General features: G+C 37.8%; 1 protein-coding gene and 1 long non-coding RNA gene across 4 annotated transcripts; one reads left to right on the forward strand and one right to left on the reverse strand.

The window, feature by feature from the left end:
• Positions 1–1,706: 1,706 nt before the first annotated feature.
• Positions 1,707–13,166, forward strand: si:ch211-221n20.8 (neurogenic locus notch homolog protein 1). 3 transcript variants are annotated; one of them, XM_042007385.1, is made up of 23 exons: positions 1,707–2,024; positions 2,446–2,583; positions 2,683–2,743; positions 2,826–3,002; positions 3,483–3,608; positions 3,737–3,877; positions 4,046–4,171; positions 4,496–4,528; positions 5,123–5,245; positions 5,430–5,552; positions 5,670–5,792; positions 7,087–7,209; positions 7,616–7,738; positions 8,096–8,221; positions 8,814–8,942; positions 9,036–9,128; positions 9,759–9,854; positions 10,158–10,253; positions 10,465–10,560; positions 10,996–11,097; positions 11,186–11,291; positions 11,483–11,599; positions 11,852–13,166. In XM_042007385.1, exons 2-23 carry the CDS (start codon positions 2,455–2,457, stop codon positions 11,928–11,930), a joined length of 2,448 nt encoding a protein of 815 aa, XP_041863319.1. In that variant the 5' UTR covers positions 1,707–2,024; positions 2,446–2,454; the 3' UTR covers positions 11,931–13,166. The 3 variants fall into 3 exon arrangements, with proteins under 3 accessions (XP_041863319.1, XP_041863320.1, XP_041863321.1); XM_042007386.1 differs by having other exon boundaries at positions 2,829–3,002; XM_042007387.1 differs by lacking the exon at positions 4,496–4,528 and having other exon boundaries at positions 1,708–2,024.
• Positions 13,167–14,364: 1,198 nt separating this feature from the next.
• On the reverse strand, positions 14,365–15,766 carry LOC121653731. Its single transcript, XR_006012845.1, has 3 exons — positions 15,210–15,766; positions 14,956–15,046; positions 14,365–14,831 (listed from the first exon to the last, which is right to left on the reverse strand). It is a non-coding gene; the product is annotated as an uncharacterized LOC121653731 (long non-coding RNA).
• Between the last annotated feature and the right edge of the window lie 898 nt (positions 15,767–16,664).

Consider the following 16,664-nt stretch of genomic DNA (forward strand, 5'->3'; position numbering starts at 1 on the left):
TAAACATTTCTGGGTTGTTTGTCAAAAATAAGATTAATAAATGTGAATGTTAAAAGCAATGGCCGAAACTTTATCAGTGTTTGATTTTAGAGGAGATGGACCTACAAGGAGTACATCAGGATGGATTACAGTTTTTAGTTGTAAAAGAACAACAACAAAAAAAAAAAATATTAAGGTTGATGGTCACAGCTGCAGAGGCAGGTTGTTTACTTGTCTAAGTAAATACACACCCACAGCAACACTTAAAGAACTTAGCTTGTGTGTTATATTACCAGCTTTGTTATTGGGTAGTTGATATTTTTATGATCATTAGCATTTTGGCTTCCAGGTTTTGTGTAGACCTTTTACATGCACAAAAATAAGTACTGTAAACCAAGGAAGGTGTGGGAAAACGCCAAGAACCATAACATGACCTCTTTAATTTGTGGAAGAGTACGTGCAGAGTTCACATGCAAATGGAAAGGAGAATCAGCAAAATCCATTACAAATTCTGACCATGAAGCAATCTATTTAAACCATCATAAGTCATTAAGTAGTCATGGGACCCATAATTTAGATGATTTCCATTATTTCTACTCTATGCAAAGCAGATTTTTTTGTCTCTTCAAAGGAAATGTCTCAGAAATGTTGACTGAGGACCCCAAATAACGAAAGTAGGAAATTGCTTTTAAGTTAAAACTTTAAACAACACAACAGCATAATGAGCTGCAGACCAACAAAGAAAAAACATGATTGATAAAGAAATATAAAAACAGAAACTGAACCTGCACAAAGACTGAAATAGTCAACAAACATGAATTCTGCCTCCTAATTTTCACTCATTTGAATTTGTTTTGCAGATTGATATACTAAATTCAACTGCTGGTAAAAAAAAAAAAAAAAAAAAAAAAAAAAGCAAACATGGGGGTTTTGTTTAAAATACTACTGACATGGAAAACTGTGATCCAATATAATGACTGGAGCATAAAAATAAATCTTTAAGCTGTGACTGCACTATATTAATTGTAATCAAACCTGTTGTTGATTTTTAGGTAAATGTAGGGATTAGTATTCAAACAAACACTTCAGAAAGATAATCCCTGAACGTTTTTAATGTCCTAAAGGCATTAATTATATAGGCTATGCAATGGAAGCAAAGTTGGGAAAAGGGTTAAATTTGACATTTGCTCTTAATGCCTTGATGGTAAAGGTCGACCAACGGGCATCCCACAGTTTGCTCTGCTGTCAGATGTTTGCAACATCACCCAGGTTCCTCTCAGTCACAGCTGAGCCCTGGCTTTAACTAGAGTGCAGATAATAAACTCAAGACGACTATGTTTACTTTATATTTGCATTGCTGTTAATCATCCCAAAAACCACGTGATAGAGAAAAAGACTGTGTGAGAGTTTTATTGGATTTTAACTGAAGCGTTTTGTATTCACTTGAATTAACGGCTAGCTCATTTGTATTTAGAAAAGCTGCATTTATCATATGTTCCTAAATTTAATAAATTTAATAATAATTTAGAATTCAGAAAAAAAAAAAATCTTTCCCAAATGAATGCAATAAGTTTCCTGCTTCAAAGAGGTCATCTGTCAAGCTTTACAGTTTTATTTTATTTTTCGCTCTAGGAATTGCTCAGTATAATCTTCTAAGCTACACAGTCTTTCCTCCCATGCTCAGAGGATGAATCTTCCTGACTGGTCTATGACCTTTAGCCTATGTATAAAGGTTCATGGCCGGGACATTAAGAAGCAGCCTGCAGGCCGATCCTGCTTCTTGCTCCAATTTTATAGTGGTTTGGGATTTGTGAAATGGGAAGTGCAGAGCTCCGGGACAGGATGTGGAATCACTGCTTGGTCGTTCAGCCCGTAGCCATACCGCTCCCCACACCGACTGACACACGGAGCATGCGTGCAGTCGCACCAGAGTCCGAGTCTGGAGAGGACGGCAAAAAGATTAAAGTTTTGGCATCTGAAATTCTTCCCTTCTAGTCCCCGGTGGATTGAAAGTCATCTTTTCGAGCGCATAAAGTCTGGCCCGGGTAAGTCGGTGAGCGCTATTGTACAGCTTTGCATCACATCAACACCCCCCAAAACACTATCATACTTTTGTGTTTATTATGTTTTAGGATGCGTCGTCCAACACCAAACACTCCAAATCTGCACCTTCCTTTATCAAATTACATTTTGGTTTACGTTAACTGCAGCGGCTCCAGTTGCAGAAAGTTTCTTTTGTTCTGTGCAGACAGCCAGAGGGGGAGTTGATGTTAATAACAGGGTGTTTTTACCCTTTTGCTACTTTGCCTGCTTAAACATGTTCTTTATTGGCTTTATGTCTGTGTTTTCCAATGAAAACTCAAACAACCTTGAACTAACTGTCAAATGCTCTGTCACTCTGTGCATTATTAAATACTTTGATTTGCTGATGGCTGAGTGATCTCTTCCTTCCTCCTCTCCATACAGATTCAGGTGATGACTCACTTCTGGACTCTCCTATCAGCCCTGCTGCTAGTTTTGTTGGTGGCTGAAGCTCTGAGCAGCCCTGAGGAAAATGAAAATGAAGTCCTAAAACATGCAGAGACAGAGCTCACCAAGAGTCAGGCCAGTAATATATTAGTAACACGTATTTAACTTGGCCTTTTTGGACCAGATTGAACAAATAAACCTCAATTTGTTGGTCTCATGTGTTTTTAAATTCAGATGGTTGGGAATACAATCAGAAATATCAGTGAAACAACGCAGAGCCACATACCTACCAAATGTAAGTTTTCTGATTTTTGTGTGTTTTTTTTTAATGGCCTTCTGTTGATCTGAGCCGTGCCCTCTCTTTTCTTTTAAATTAGCAGCTCAGTGGACTTCCACAGCTCCAACAACCTCCTCTCCTGCTCCTTGGTGTCCAGGAAACCAGGTGATGCATAAGAGCAGCGTTGGCTGTGGCTGTCCACCTGGAACAGTGAAGGATGGTGACAACTGTACCTGCCAAGTGGGGTTTACTCTGGAGGGAGCAGCTGAGTGTAAAGGTAAGATATGGGAAGTCTTAGAAGCACAATGCAATGGACAAAAAGAGATGTTTGTGGTGTTGGAGCAAAAATAAAATAATTTAATGTGTACAATTTGAGCAATTTGTAAAGATGTTACTGGCCAAAAAACAGTGGGCATGCTATATCCACAGCAATTTAGAATATTTACAATGCACAAATTCACCAGGAATACAGTTTATTATATCATCCAAGACATTATTCAGAATTCCTCCCTGTGATAAGTGCATGTAATAAGTTAAAGTTGGGGGAGAGATTATTTTCACTAGAGTTGTCTCTAAGTGGAAAGCAGAATATGTACTTTGTGTAAAGGACTGAAGGAGTTCATTTGGAGAAGCAGCTGCACCACCCTCAAGGAAAAGGCTTCCAGTTGACTTAACTGTAGTTTATAAAATAATGCTTAACGTTCAAGTATTGTGCTACTTATCATTTTATAGCCTATTATCGCTCTCTATTTGACAGATGTCGATGAGTGTGAAGCAGAGGGGCCAGGCCCATGTGGTCTCCATGCCAGCTGCACTAATACCCCTGGCTCTTACTCATGTGGCTGCGTCCGTGGTTACTTGATGAGCTCTGAAGGGTGCCAGGGTTCGTGAGCTGATACATATGTGTGTTTGTGTGTGTTTATGTAAATTTATATGCTGAAAGCAGGGTTTGAGAAATTTTTATGTAAATCTTATCAAGTATGGTTACTATGTTCCTTATGGGTTTCATAGACATAGATGAGTGTGCTCTGGCTGCAGTAACTGGTCTGCAGGCCTGTCAGGATGGGGCTGAATGCAAAAACACCCCTGGCTCCTTCACTTGCTCCTGCCCTGTGGGATATGTAAGGGCTTTAAATGGACAAAGCTGTGTAGGTAAGATGTTAGCATCTGGCATGTGAGAGTATGGAACTGAATAGTTAGAAGAAAGCTGAAGTGGATAGTCACATTGTCTGCTGTACACTGTAGTTAATAATTCAGCCAATAAAATGTGAATGGCTATTAACCCTCCTGTTTACAGTTGTTAATTCCCATCTCGTGTAGATGTGGATGAGTGCAGCTTCGAGGAACATTGTCGCCGTGAACTGGGAAATGTGTGTGTGAACACTCCTGGCAGCTATCTTTGCCAGTGCCAGCCAGGCTTCAAAGCAGAGGCCCCTGCTTGTGTTGGTAAGTCCCTCATTAAGCATCAGCACATCTGGATCAGACTGATGTTAAGACCTGAGCTAGTGTACCCTGCTTTTTCACAGACAGTAATAACTTCTGTTGGCAGTAAGGTACACTTTGTAGAAATACAGAGCCGCAATATGCTGCTTCATTTTTTGCATGCTATAAGCCTTGTTATTGTCTCCTTGTACTCCTTTCTCATGAGGCACTTTCTTCCATGGCCTATAAAACCTTTCCCCAAATCCTCTATTGCTTACCTTTTTGACCAGCTTACCAGTTTGTTTTTCCTGTGATGCTTCTGCACCTCTATCCACTACTGCTCTGCAGGTCCTGTGTGTCCAGACTACACCGTGTGTCAAGGTATGATATGCATCCTGCGCTTATTTCTGTTGCTTGCTTTTTGTGTTTAAAACAGTCGAGGTAAAAATACCTCAAGCAAAGTTTTGAGTGTAAGTAAAGAATATTTTTTTTTACCCAGGAGTTTGTTTTGGTATGTTTTTTTTTCTTTTCTTTTTCTTTTTTTTTTTTTAAGAGTACAACTCTGACTCCCAAAAAAGTTGAGATGGTGTGCAGTATGTAAAAAAAAAAAAAAAAAAAAGAAAAATTCAATATTTGCAAATGTCATAAACCATCATTATTTACAGTGTAGCATAAAGAGCATACCAGATGTTTAAAGTTAAATGTATTACGTACTTATAAGCTTATCATTAATTTCATGGCAGCAATGTTTTTTAAAGTGAAAAACTATTCTGTAGACAGATTAATTAAAATGTGAAATTCATGGATTCTATGTCCTCTGTACTAAATGGAGGGAGCATTATTGGTTTTTAAATTTTGTAAGTAATTTCATTCTGGTTTAATTTACACTTTAGTGTTTCGACTTTTTTTTAAAGATATATCCCCAAAGTGATGAATTTTAAACTACTTGCGCATCACTCTCTTTTTCTGTCCCAGATGTAAATGAATGTCTGGACAGTCCTGACTTGTGTGATGGTCAGGGTGTGTGTGAGAACACACTTGGGAGCTACAAGTGTGTTTGTCGGCCAGGTTACCGGGGAAACGGCACACACTGTGAAGGTAAGTAATTATTGCTGACGTCTCTCCCTGGAAAACTGTTTTGATGGGGTCAGCTTCCTCATGTGCGTGTGTTTTAATGCTGTTATGCCTCCCATTAAAACCATCTCGGGTGGCAGAATGTTTATGGAATAGAAATGAAGCGAGTTTTAGATGCAGCTTTACAAAAAGCACCCTCTCTTTACAGATGAGAATGAGTGTGCATCAGGTGTCCACAGGTGTGACACCAATGCTCGGTGTGGCAACATTATCGGCTCATATTTCTGCCAGTGTTACCAGGGCTTTAATGGAGACGGTCACTCTTGTTTTGGTGGGTAAGAGGTCTTGTGCTTGTTTTCCTCCAGCGACATGTGTCATGCAAACATTACTCACCATTTGTCAGCAGTATATGACCATATCAGCCCTTCAAGGTTGTCCTTGTTTACAGACATAGATGAGTGTTTTGTGTACAACGGCCACTGTGAACACAACTGCACCAACGAGCCTGGAGGGTACAGCTGTCAGTGTGCCTCAGGTTACCAGCTGGACCAGGGTGGACACAACTGCACAGGTACAACACAGGGCAGGAGAAGGATGTTAATGCATTTGCACCAATAGCAAAAATGAGCTCAGCTTATTTTATCTTCTGTACTGACTTGAAACTTAAAGTTGGTGAAATAATGCATGTTTTCATTTTTAGTCATGAACAGTAAATCTAATGTTACAATGGTGGATGTTTGTATTAAACATGACCAGTGATTTGAATAATAAGACAAACTCATGTAAAAGAAATCTTTGTAAACCAAAAGCCGAAATATCAGACCAATGTTTTATTTATTTGTGCATTCACTTTCTACAGGAGCAGCTTGTCCATTATGTCAAAATACATTCACTTTAAAAAATATGTGTAGACATTCTTCCCAGAACAAGCTCCTTATTCATATTCATTGCATGCTGTCTTAAAAAATAACAGATGGCGCAAGGCGATACTATACAATCAATTTTTGGGGTGCAGTTCTATTAACAGTGACTTAGTCCATTTAGACACATTCAAATGTAAAGCTTGTGCTTAAAGACTTAATTCATTGAGAGTTCATACAGTAAGTAGGTAATAACCAAACATGGATTTTGCTGTAATTTTTATTGCTGCTGGATCCATGTTGTCATCTCTCATCTTCTGCATCATAGTCAGACAATCCCTTTAAGGCGTCCCTCATTAAGTTATGCCAGTAGCATAAGCTTTTGCTTTTGAAAAATAAGGCAATTATCATGCATTGACGTGCTCCACTGTGACACCACCAAGCTCAGCCACTTTCCAAATTCCACACATGTTGGCTTCAGTTCTGTATGCAAATTAATAGCCAGTGAAAAATGTTTTGTAGAATGCTGGTTAAGCTTTATGTTGTTTTGGTATTAAGGAAAAACACAAAAAGCTCAGTTAAAAATCACTGAATGTCACTGTTTTTAAAATAGGTGGCAACATGCCAGTGCAGTCTGCAATGTGTTGCTTAAAAGGCAAATGAGGTGATGCAGTAGTATAAAGTGTTGTTCAGTAGAAACACTGTGATCTGTAAAAATTACCCTTGCACCATGAGGAAGATTTTAACTTCTTACAAAATGAACTGTTATTCCACACAAATGGCATATCAACAGAGGGCAGCAAAGAGAGCGACCCCATCTTGGATCTGTGCATTAATCTCAAAGCCATTGCCAGTTTTTATTCATACAAGTTGCACTCAGCTTGCCTAAGTTTGTTTAAATTTGTAACAAATTGAATTGCAAATAGTGTTTAACTACAGTCTAAATGAGCTCTTGCATAGTTATGTTGTGCTGAAAGAGTTATCTAAATGTCTCTGATCCCACAGATGTGAATGAGTGTTTGTCTCTAAATGGGACCTGTGAGCACATTTGCGTCAACACTCTGGGCTCTTTCCAGTGCTCCTGCAGACCGGGCTTCCAGCTGCACATTGATGGCCACACCTGCGTGGGTCAGTCACTCACAGACGCTCATTCAGTTATTACTGCAGTTTGCACACTCATTTTCAGTCATTTCAAGTAGCTAAGTGTCAGTAATTTACCAGCATGCATCAGAGGCAAAACTAGCCATGAATATGTTATTTCTCACTGTTATTTTATGTGGATGCACTGTTATTTTATGTGGATGGGTTTTTTTTGTTTTTTTTTTTTGTATTTGTGTGAGTGTGTGAATGTTTTTTTTTTTTTTAGCCCTGGACATGAGTGGCTGTCCTGGGGGAGCACATTTCAAAAGATCAGTGAGATGAGAAAGACAGACTCTGTTAGGAGTGTGGGTTTCACAAGAGATGCAAGAGTCTGAAAAAAGAAGCTGACAATGTTTTTCTGTCTTTTTCTGTCTGTGTGTGTGGGTTCATGTAGACGTTGATGAATGCAAACTCCAGAATGGCGGCTGCTCTCACACCTGCACCAACTCTCCAGGAGGATACACTTGTCACTGCCCACCTCCCCTGTTGTTAGACACGGATGACCTCACCTGCAGCAGTGCGTTACTAAACACATTGCTGACATGTTATTTCCTGTATGAAAAATGTATAGTCTCATCAGACTGCCATCAATAAATCATGCATAATGTGCTTCTACAGTGTTAAACATCACCCTCTAAGCCTCTTAACAATTAACTCCCACAGAGTTCATTTGTCCCTTCCTCTTTAAATTTCTCTTTTACACTATGATGATTTTGGCTTATTGCATACTGTGTTGTTTGTCTCATTATTTATTAGTTTGTATTTAGTATGTCACTGATCTGAGCAAAATGGAGACACCCTGTGAGACAATTATAGAATATGTCATAATCAGTAAATATTCAGTAGTAAAATCAAATTTTCTTTGCTTGAACAGATGTTACATCTTGTAAATGGAGAAATGGTGGTTGCAACCATGTATGTAGTGTGAGGGCTGAGGGCCAAGTCCAGTGTAGCTGTCAAGCAGGCTGGAAGCTGGGGGAAGACATGAGGAGCTGCGTGGGTGAGACTTCACTTACACTCTTCACGCTGCCACTGCACATCCTAGTTTTTGATATGTTCTTTATTTATTCTTGTGCAGCTGCAGAGTTTTGGTTTATTTTTATATTATTGTTTCTCCTCATCTTTTTTTTCCTTTAAAAGTAATGATGATATTTTAATGATATTTTATTTGGTCATTTTAAAGAAGAAAGCATGTTAGGCCATTTGATATAAATCATATAAAAAGTCAAATTAGTTATTTAGTCCTCTGGAATTTCAATCTGTTGAAGGCACCATCCAAATGCCATTTCGTAAACCCTTATTGCTTTGGCTTTGGCAAAACAGTAATAAAACTGGAAAGCTTTTCACAAACATCTCGTCTGTTTTGTGCTCGCTAGTCCTAAAGTGTTCATAAATAGAAATTACATTAACTGGGAAAATGGGAAGTACAGAAACGTTATTGCTTGTCATTTACTCTGAATGATTCATTTGTGGCCAAGTTTTCTGTTTGTGCACACTTACACATTTGCCACAAAGCCCTGAAAAAACTTAAAAGACTCCCATGGGCCTATATTTTCAAAATATCTGCTCATCCTTTTATTTTTTGTTGTGAGATGTGAACGAGTGTGGAGACTTTACAAATGGAGGCTGTGAGCAGCTCTGCGTGAACCATCCTGGTGGGTTTAACTGCACATGCAGGGAGGGGTATGAAGTGCGAACAGATGACCCCACAAAGTGCTGGCGTGAGTTAGACATCATCCATTTTATACTAGGATTTTTGGTATCTTTCAGAAACGCTTACAAACTGCTGTTAATGAGCTTCTCTGCCTCTTCAGCTGTGTGTGATCCCCCATGTCAGAACTATGGAGTGTGTGTGGCACCAAATAGCTGTGACTGTCCTCCAGGATATCCTGGTGTGGGCTGCTCAGGTACAAAACTCTACTTTGGATGGTATAGTATTTGGATATACGTTGAATGATTGATTTAGTTGCATTTGCTGCTAAAACAACAAATGTGGTAGCATGCAGTGAAATCTGAGTTTTCTTTTTTTTCCAAATTGATTTCACCAAACAACTGACACAGTAATTAATAATTTTCTTCCAGCCACAGGGTGGGCTTGTTTCACTGAACTTTTTTTTTTAATGATGCTACAACTAGCTTCTTTAGACTGTGACTTACTGGATTAATTACTTCCTCTGCTTTCTGTTAGCAACACATTAGCGTTAGCATCGCTAACAATTAACAAGAAGGTGCTGGGACCAGCTTAGAAAAGCTAACAGATAGTAATGAGTTGTTCGTGTTGGTACTGGGGAGGCTAACAGTTTGTATGTCTTAGTTGGTGACTTACTGGATTAGACACTACCTCGACTGGCTATAGGATTATATATCCACCTACTACAAGTATGTAGCTACTACTGGGAGCTCAATATTCTTAATTTTGCCCCTACAAGTCTGTGATTTTTAATATCTAGTGGCTGGAGTAAGTGTTAGTAACTTAAATGCAAAAACTAATGGCCCTGTAAGAAATGGGTGTATTAAGTGTGTTGGTTATGTTTCAGCTATGTGCTCTCCACCTTGTGCTCATGGAGGTACCTGTATGCGTTGGAACAAGTGTTTGTGTCCTAGTGGCTGGATGGGAGCAGGCTGTCACACAGGTACATGCCTCTAAAGATTAAAGCTATTGCTCCTAGTGTTGCCAGATATGTCTAAAAGCACACGAGGATAAGCTGTTTAATAAATATAGCAGATTGGTATAAAGAAGCTGCTATTAACATTTTCTAAATGCTGTCACATACTTATTGCTATGCTTTGTGCAGTAAAAACTTTGCATGAATCAGGATCTGTCTTTCTTTACTATGTTTTTAAGCTCAAATATTTTTAATTTAGATTTTAAATTAGTGTCACTGACTATTTATTTTGGACATTTCTTTATGTTTTTGTTGCTGTCTCTCTTTGAGCTGTGTGTGAGTTGCCTTGTGCTAATGGTGGCCGCTGTGTGGGCCCTGACACCTGCCAGTGTCCCTCTGACTACACTGGCCCTCAGTGCCTTCTGCGTGAGTAACAGAATACCAACACATTTGGCAGTTTTTACCACTAGCATGCACATACTTCTAGGGGTACTTACCAGCATATCTGGCTGGTAAAATATTAGCTGTACCACAAGGAAAAACAAAAAAGTGTTAAGGTACTGTAAGGCCTGGACTGAATGCTACCAGTATGGACCAGGCTTTACTTTGAGTTGATGTAATTTTGTGTGTGTTGTAGCCCTGTGCACTCCTTCCTGTCAAAATGGGGGAAGATGTGTGGATGTCAATAAATGCATCTGTGTCGGAGGATGGCAAGGCCCTCGATGTCAGATTGGTGAGATAACACTTAAATGTTAAATTTGTATTCATCCATTGTTATATAATGGAAAATTGGTGCATACTCTACAAGTGTCTTTAAAGAAATACAGTTACAACAAATCAAAGAGGAAACAATTGCTCCTTTTGCACTTTATGCAAAAATAAAAGAAAGGATGCTGGATAAACAACCTCCATAATAAATGTGTAGTATGATGAATACACCTACTAAAGGAGCATCTTTAGTTCTACAGAAAAAAACAAAGTACAGCCCTTCGTGCCTGAGGGCCTGTTACCCACAAAGCAAACGCAATCCAGTGTACAGGCCACTTGTAATTGCCCTATTTGTTGTATCTTTTTTCTGGTCACTGACTCTCACTGATAGGTGTAGACGAGCTTTGTTGAATGACTTACCACAGACAACCTTTCTCTTTTACTTTTCTGTCTCCATCAGAGCCTGTCAAGTGTCACAAGCCATGTAATAACGGTGGTGTGTGCGTGGGGCTGAATAGGTGTCGCTGCACCAAAGGATTCACTGGAAGTCTCTGTGAAACAGGTTGGTTCCTGCTTGTCAAATACTATGTGCATTAATGTGGATAATCCTTTTCCCCTTTATACTGCATTGGTTACCTTCCTGTTTGTAGCTGTGACCACACCTTGTGTCCCACCCTGCCAACATGGAGCCACATGCAGCCCTCACAACACATGTACCTGTCCAGAGGGCACTGCAGGTCTACGCTGTGAGAGACTGTAAGTCCAATAATACACCAACAGCAGAATCAGAGATGACAAAAACTTCTCTGGGAGATGCTCTCAGTACATTCTTATGAGTATATTTTATTTTTCTTTCTTATGCAATATCCCTTAATTTTTTTTTACATGCAGCAAGATAATTTTTATGGCATTAAATTAAGGCACCTCCCTGTGTTTGTGTGTCCTAGGACATGCCCTGTGGTCACCACTGTGGTCAGTATGGCCCGAGCGGTGAGGAAGGCATTCAGGGAGAGTTATGTTGATCGCTGTGGACCCTTGGGAGTTCAGCTTTGCAATAAATACAGGTTATTTGTTTTGCTATTGCATTGTCCAATACCACATAGTTCATGAAGTTACTGCTGAGCAACCCGATTTCTATAAATTTTCCTTAGATCTTTACATACCTTACTCAAATTAGAAAAACTAGATTTATATCAAGGGTTAATATCACATGTGATATGCTAAAGCAACATTTTAAAATAAATGTTATGCTACACCACTGTGCAGCTTTAACGCAGCTTGACGCATCTTTTTCTCCTTTTTGGTTCTGTTTCCAGGATAAACCAGGCACGCGTGTACCTGCAAGCATACAGGGTTGGCTACAAAATCCAGTGTCCTGAGAAAAAGAGCAGATAAGCAGTGCTGGATCTGTAGAAATGTTTTTCACTTGCACCAGACAGCATTTTGAACAGCATCCAAAGACAAAAACAGAAGGGTTGGATCAAATCTAAACTGTGGAAACTAAACTGAAAAGATGACTTTTCTTTGAGGGTAGTTTCACCTGAATAATGGTTGCTGGTCTGAAATAAAAGAGCTGTTGCTGCAGCATAAAGGCAGTTTCACTATGATGTGTTTAAAATCTTATAAATAAAATAATTTTTAAAAGTATTATTTTACTTTTTAAAATGGGCAGTGGATTCCTTATTTGTTACGTTTGTAAATGGCAGCTGAAGGTAATAAAATGTTTCAATCTTTTTTGTGCACTTTTTACTTTTTGCAGTGTTTTTCAAATATTGACTGTGAGTGTACAGTCATTCAAGATCACCTGTGAGAATGCTGTCATAAAGATAAAGTTTAAAGTAGAATCTTTTAAACTACTACTTGCATGTAGCACTAACTAAACAAGCGGTGACTGGATGAATCATCTATCCATTTAAGTGAAGTTTAACCTTTAACATTAATTAGATCGAACACACGTTACATGTAGAACCAGTATATGAAAAGTTTGTTGTCACACCTAAATCTGGTCTGTAGTTACAGATATAAGAAACCAATCTGGCCAAAAGTTCCTGTTATGTCTATGAGCAGATAGCTTGGAGACATGAAAGAAGGAATTGTAATGCTTCATATCTCTTAAGTTCCCAGCTGTCTTCTAAAGTGGTAAGAAAACCACTACAAGTAGAAATAATTTGAGATATTTGTAACCTGTAATATAATTCATAATAATCAGAAAGGTAATACTTATAATGTTAAATAAAGCCCAAGTGATTTCTAATGCTTATGTATATTAATCACAACCACAATATGGATGTCTTTATTTACAGAACACAGATTTTGTTGCTACTGGTGTGTGGTAAAAAAAAACAAAACAAACAAACAGGATTTAAAAGATAAATTAAAAATTAAGCAACAAACTAAATCATTACACTCTACATACATGCCTCCTCTCGTGCAGCATTAATCTAATCTCTCCATGTTCCAATCTCTTTCCTCCTCCACTGACAGGAAGCTACCTATAGAGGGCACCATTCTGCAGCTACATGATGTTCAGACCAGTTGTAAATGAAAAAGAAGCATTTTTGCAATTTTCTGTGCATCTTTTTGTTAATGTTACATGTTCTAATAATGTTAGTGAATTATGAATAATTGATGTAATCAGATGTGTGGAAAAATCTTAATGGCTTTTTTTTTAAATTATTATTAAACTTCTGTTTAACTCTGAGATGACAGACTGTTGTTCTCTCCAAGACAGACACTTCTCATAGGCAAAAAAAGGAGAGAATGTTAAACTTAATAATCAGCAGGAAGTCTATGAAGTGATCAGTAACTTATCAGTAAATCAGTAGTTTTAACATCGTTCCTACAGAGCGTCAAAGTGCATGCTGGACACATCAGTTTCATGGAATTCTTATTCTTGTACGTAAAGTCATGACTGGATTAAATTGTACATTTGTACATAATGTGGACATAAAATGTAAATCATGAAAGTGTTTCTGTGTGTCAGATTGACCTTCACACCCTCTGAACTCTTCTGAATGTGTATATTTGAGTATGTGTAATGATGACTTACAATGACGTACCTTTTGTACTGATTATTTCTATAAAATACTAGTGTGCTTATTTTCACAGGCACACATTTACAGTACAACTCCACTTTATACTCTGCCAGGTTTAATGCCACAAAATGAGTTCAAATCCTGACTGAAGGGACAAGCTGCCACATATGGAGTTTTCCTGCCCTGAGATGTGACTGGATTTTCCTACTGTTGATGTAATTTTGCATCTCCTGCAGGAGTGTATTTATACCACATGATCATTGCAAGAAATGTAAAGAATGCTATGGCCAGCTAAAACATATAAATAATAATCCTTCATTAGTCCCACAGTGGGGAAAATTCTTTCTCTGTATTTACCCCATTCTGGTTGCTAGGAGCTGTGGTCTGCCAGATTCCTTTGCAGTCAGGGGTTGGGGCCTAAGCCCACCTCTTTAACCACTAGGCTACCACTCCCCTAAGTAATAATTAAATAATTACAACAGCTCTCAAAATACTGACTATTTTAAACATTTTTTATTTAACCTTTATTTATACAGGTAGTTCCATTGAGACACACAGTCTCTTTTAAATACCTGTTTGGACAGACAAAACAACATTTAGTCACATTTATAGACAGCTCTGACAATGCAGGATTATTAATTGTATACTACTAATATGTATACTTTTTAAAAAATTATTATTTTTTGTTCGTGCATTTTAAAACTTGGTCTAGTTTAACTTTGTGGTCTCATTTTTGTCCAGTAAATGTTCTATCAAAAATAATATGTGATTTACTCAACCTGTTGGTTTTCATCAAAAAGATATTCAAGACATTATTAATCAACATCAATTTTTACATGTATTTCATGTTCCCATTTGACCCTAGCACTTTACCTTCCTGCCATCCCCTTAGCTAATAAATGCACTCCTAAAAACTGCATTAAATGTCGTCAAACCAAAATCACTGAAACCCAACAGATCCAAATCTGAGCGTGCAGAAAATAAGAACTTTGCCACCCTGAAGGACAAGGTGAAAATTAATCTCTTTAACTGGAGGATTAACAGATTTGCAAACACACTGAAAGGAGGAAGAAAAATAGAGTTGAGGATCTGATTTAAAAAGACATAATTTAATAAGATAATTGCTTAATTTGGCACACAGGCTCTGTGGATCTTATAGTTCACATGAAATTGTTGTTACTCGCTTTGGAAGGGTAAAGAATGACCACTGCAATGATGACGTCTCAGCTCCATACTGGCACAAATAGTCTCACTTTTCCTACTACAGCAGACAAGAGGAGGAAGAAGAATGTTTTATTCTAAATCTCACAGGGACTTTATCAAATTCCCTTTGACATAGAATATTCATGTAGATTTACACACTTGGTGAGTAAAGTAGAGCTTACTTTTGGGTAGTCTTGCAGGCACTGGCTCACAGAGCCTCCAGGCACCAAGAGGTTTAGAAAATCCTCTTCCCTCACAAACTGTGGACCACAACTGCAAAATGAAAAAAAATAATAAATAAAAAACAATTCACAGATTTTTTTTTTTTTTTAAGCAGCCTGTTAGTGAAATATCAACAAAGTAGTAGTTCAAAGTTTTCTCTCTTGATTATACTTGATTATTTAGTCACATGATAACAATAGTAGTGTTTTTGTACTTCTTGCAGGTCCACGTGCTCAGCATGTGAAAGTTAATGTGCACACTGATGAGGCAGGTGTAACTCAAGCCCAATTTTGCTGCTTCATCTGCATGTCTCATGTCAGAGGCTGCAGCAAGACCAGCACAAGAAACTCACAGACTCAGAAACATACAGAAGAAATTATTCAGATGGTGACATTTAACAAAAACTGTAAACAACTTCAGTATGCATCAGTCTGGTTCTGTGCTTTGAACCATAAATAAAAAGCAAATAAATTTTTTGACCATCATCCTCAAAATGTGAGTTAAACTGAGGAACAGTATATTTAAAGGAAGCCATAAGCCCTTGTTTTTCTTCTTGATGTTGGTGAAGCAGCACACCCCAACATCTACAAACCCTCTGGAGAGAGCAAACTTTAATAAGAAAGGATGTTTTGTTGATGTTAAACAGTAAAGAAGCAGATAATTCAAAGATTAGAGTGTGTGCTTTGCTGTCCTTCAGAGGATCTTGGGTAAGATCTTCTCACCTGCTCCACACCTACTTGCTCAATGCCAGGAGGCTCTGCAGGGTCAAGTGTTAATTACATCCCAAATAAGCAATAGGATTTTTTGGGATCATCCACAACATTCAGGCCTTGAAGCACAACAGCAAGCAATGATGCCACCAGGGTGCTTTTATCTTTTCATTCTCAGTTGCTGCTGAAACTGGAGTGTTACATGAGTGTGAAGCACCCTGGTCTCCATCTTCACCATCCTCAGGCTCCTTGATGTTTTTCATGCTGGTGATAAAAAAGCCCAAAGTATTTTTGAGAAGTGAATAAGTTTGGGTTAACACATGTACATTTTCAGTCTATCTATACTTAACATTTGTAACACTTGTTACAGAAATCAAACAAATCCACTTTTGTATGGATCTGGTTCAACATACATACATACATACATACATACATACATACATACATACACACATACATACATACATACATACATACATACATACACACATACATACATACATACATACATACATACATACATACATACATACATACATACATACATACATACATACATACATACATACCTGTATGTATGTATGTGTAAGAAATAAATATATCCAAAATAAATCCATAACAATAACCCACATAAATATATAGAAATAGAAATATTGGGAAAAAACAGATGTGAAATCATAAGAATACACATGTTAATTGTTTTCTTCTTATTTAATAAATGCTTATTAATTTCAAAGATTTTTTATTTTCTAATGTCACATTTATTTATTTATTTATTTATTTATTTTTAAACTGGTTTCTCAATCAGAGCAAGATAGATTACATCACTGGTGATTAGATTTTTACCTTGGCTTTAGGACTACAATGTCTGTTTCCATACAGCTTTAGTACATCCATACATCAATACTGCATACATTCTCATTAAGATAATTCCCAGAACCCCTTTCAGGTTAACCCTT

This window comes from Melanotaenia boesemani, chromosome 14 (genome assembly GCF_017639745.1).
Source record: "Melanotaenia boesemani isolate fMelBoe1 chromosome 14, fMelBoe1.pri, whole genome shotgun sequence".
Taxonomy (NCBI): Eukaryota; Metazoa; Chordata; class Actinopteri; order Atheriniformes; family Melanotaeniidae; genus Melanotaenia; species Melanotaenia boesemani.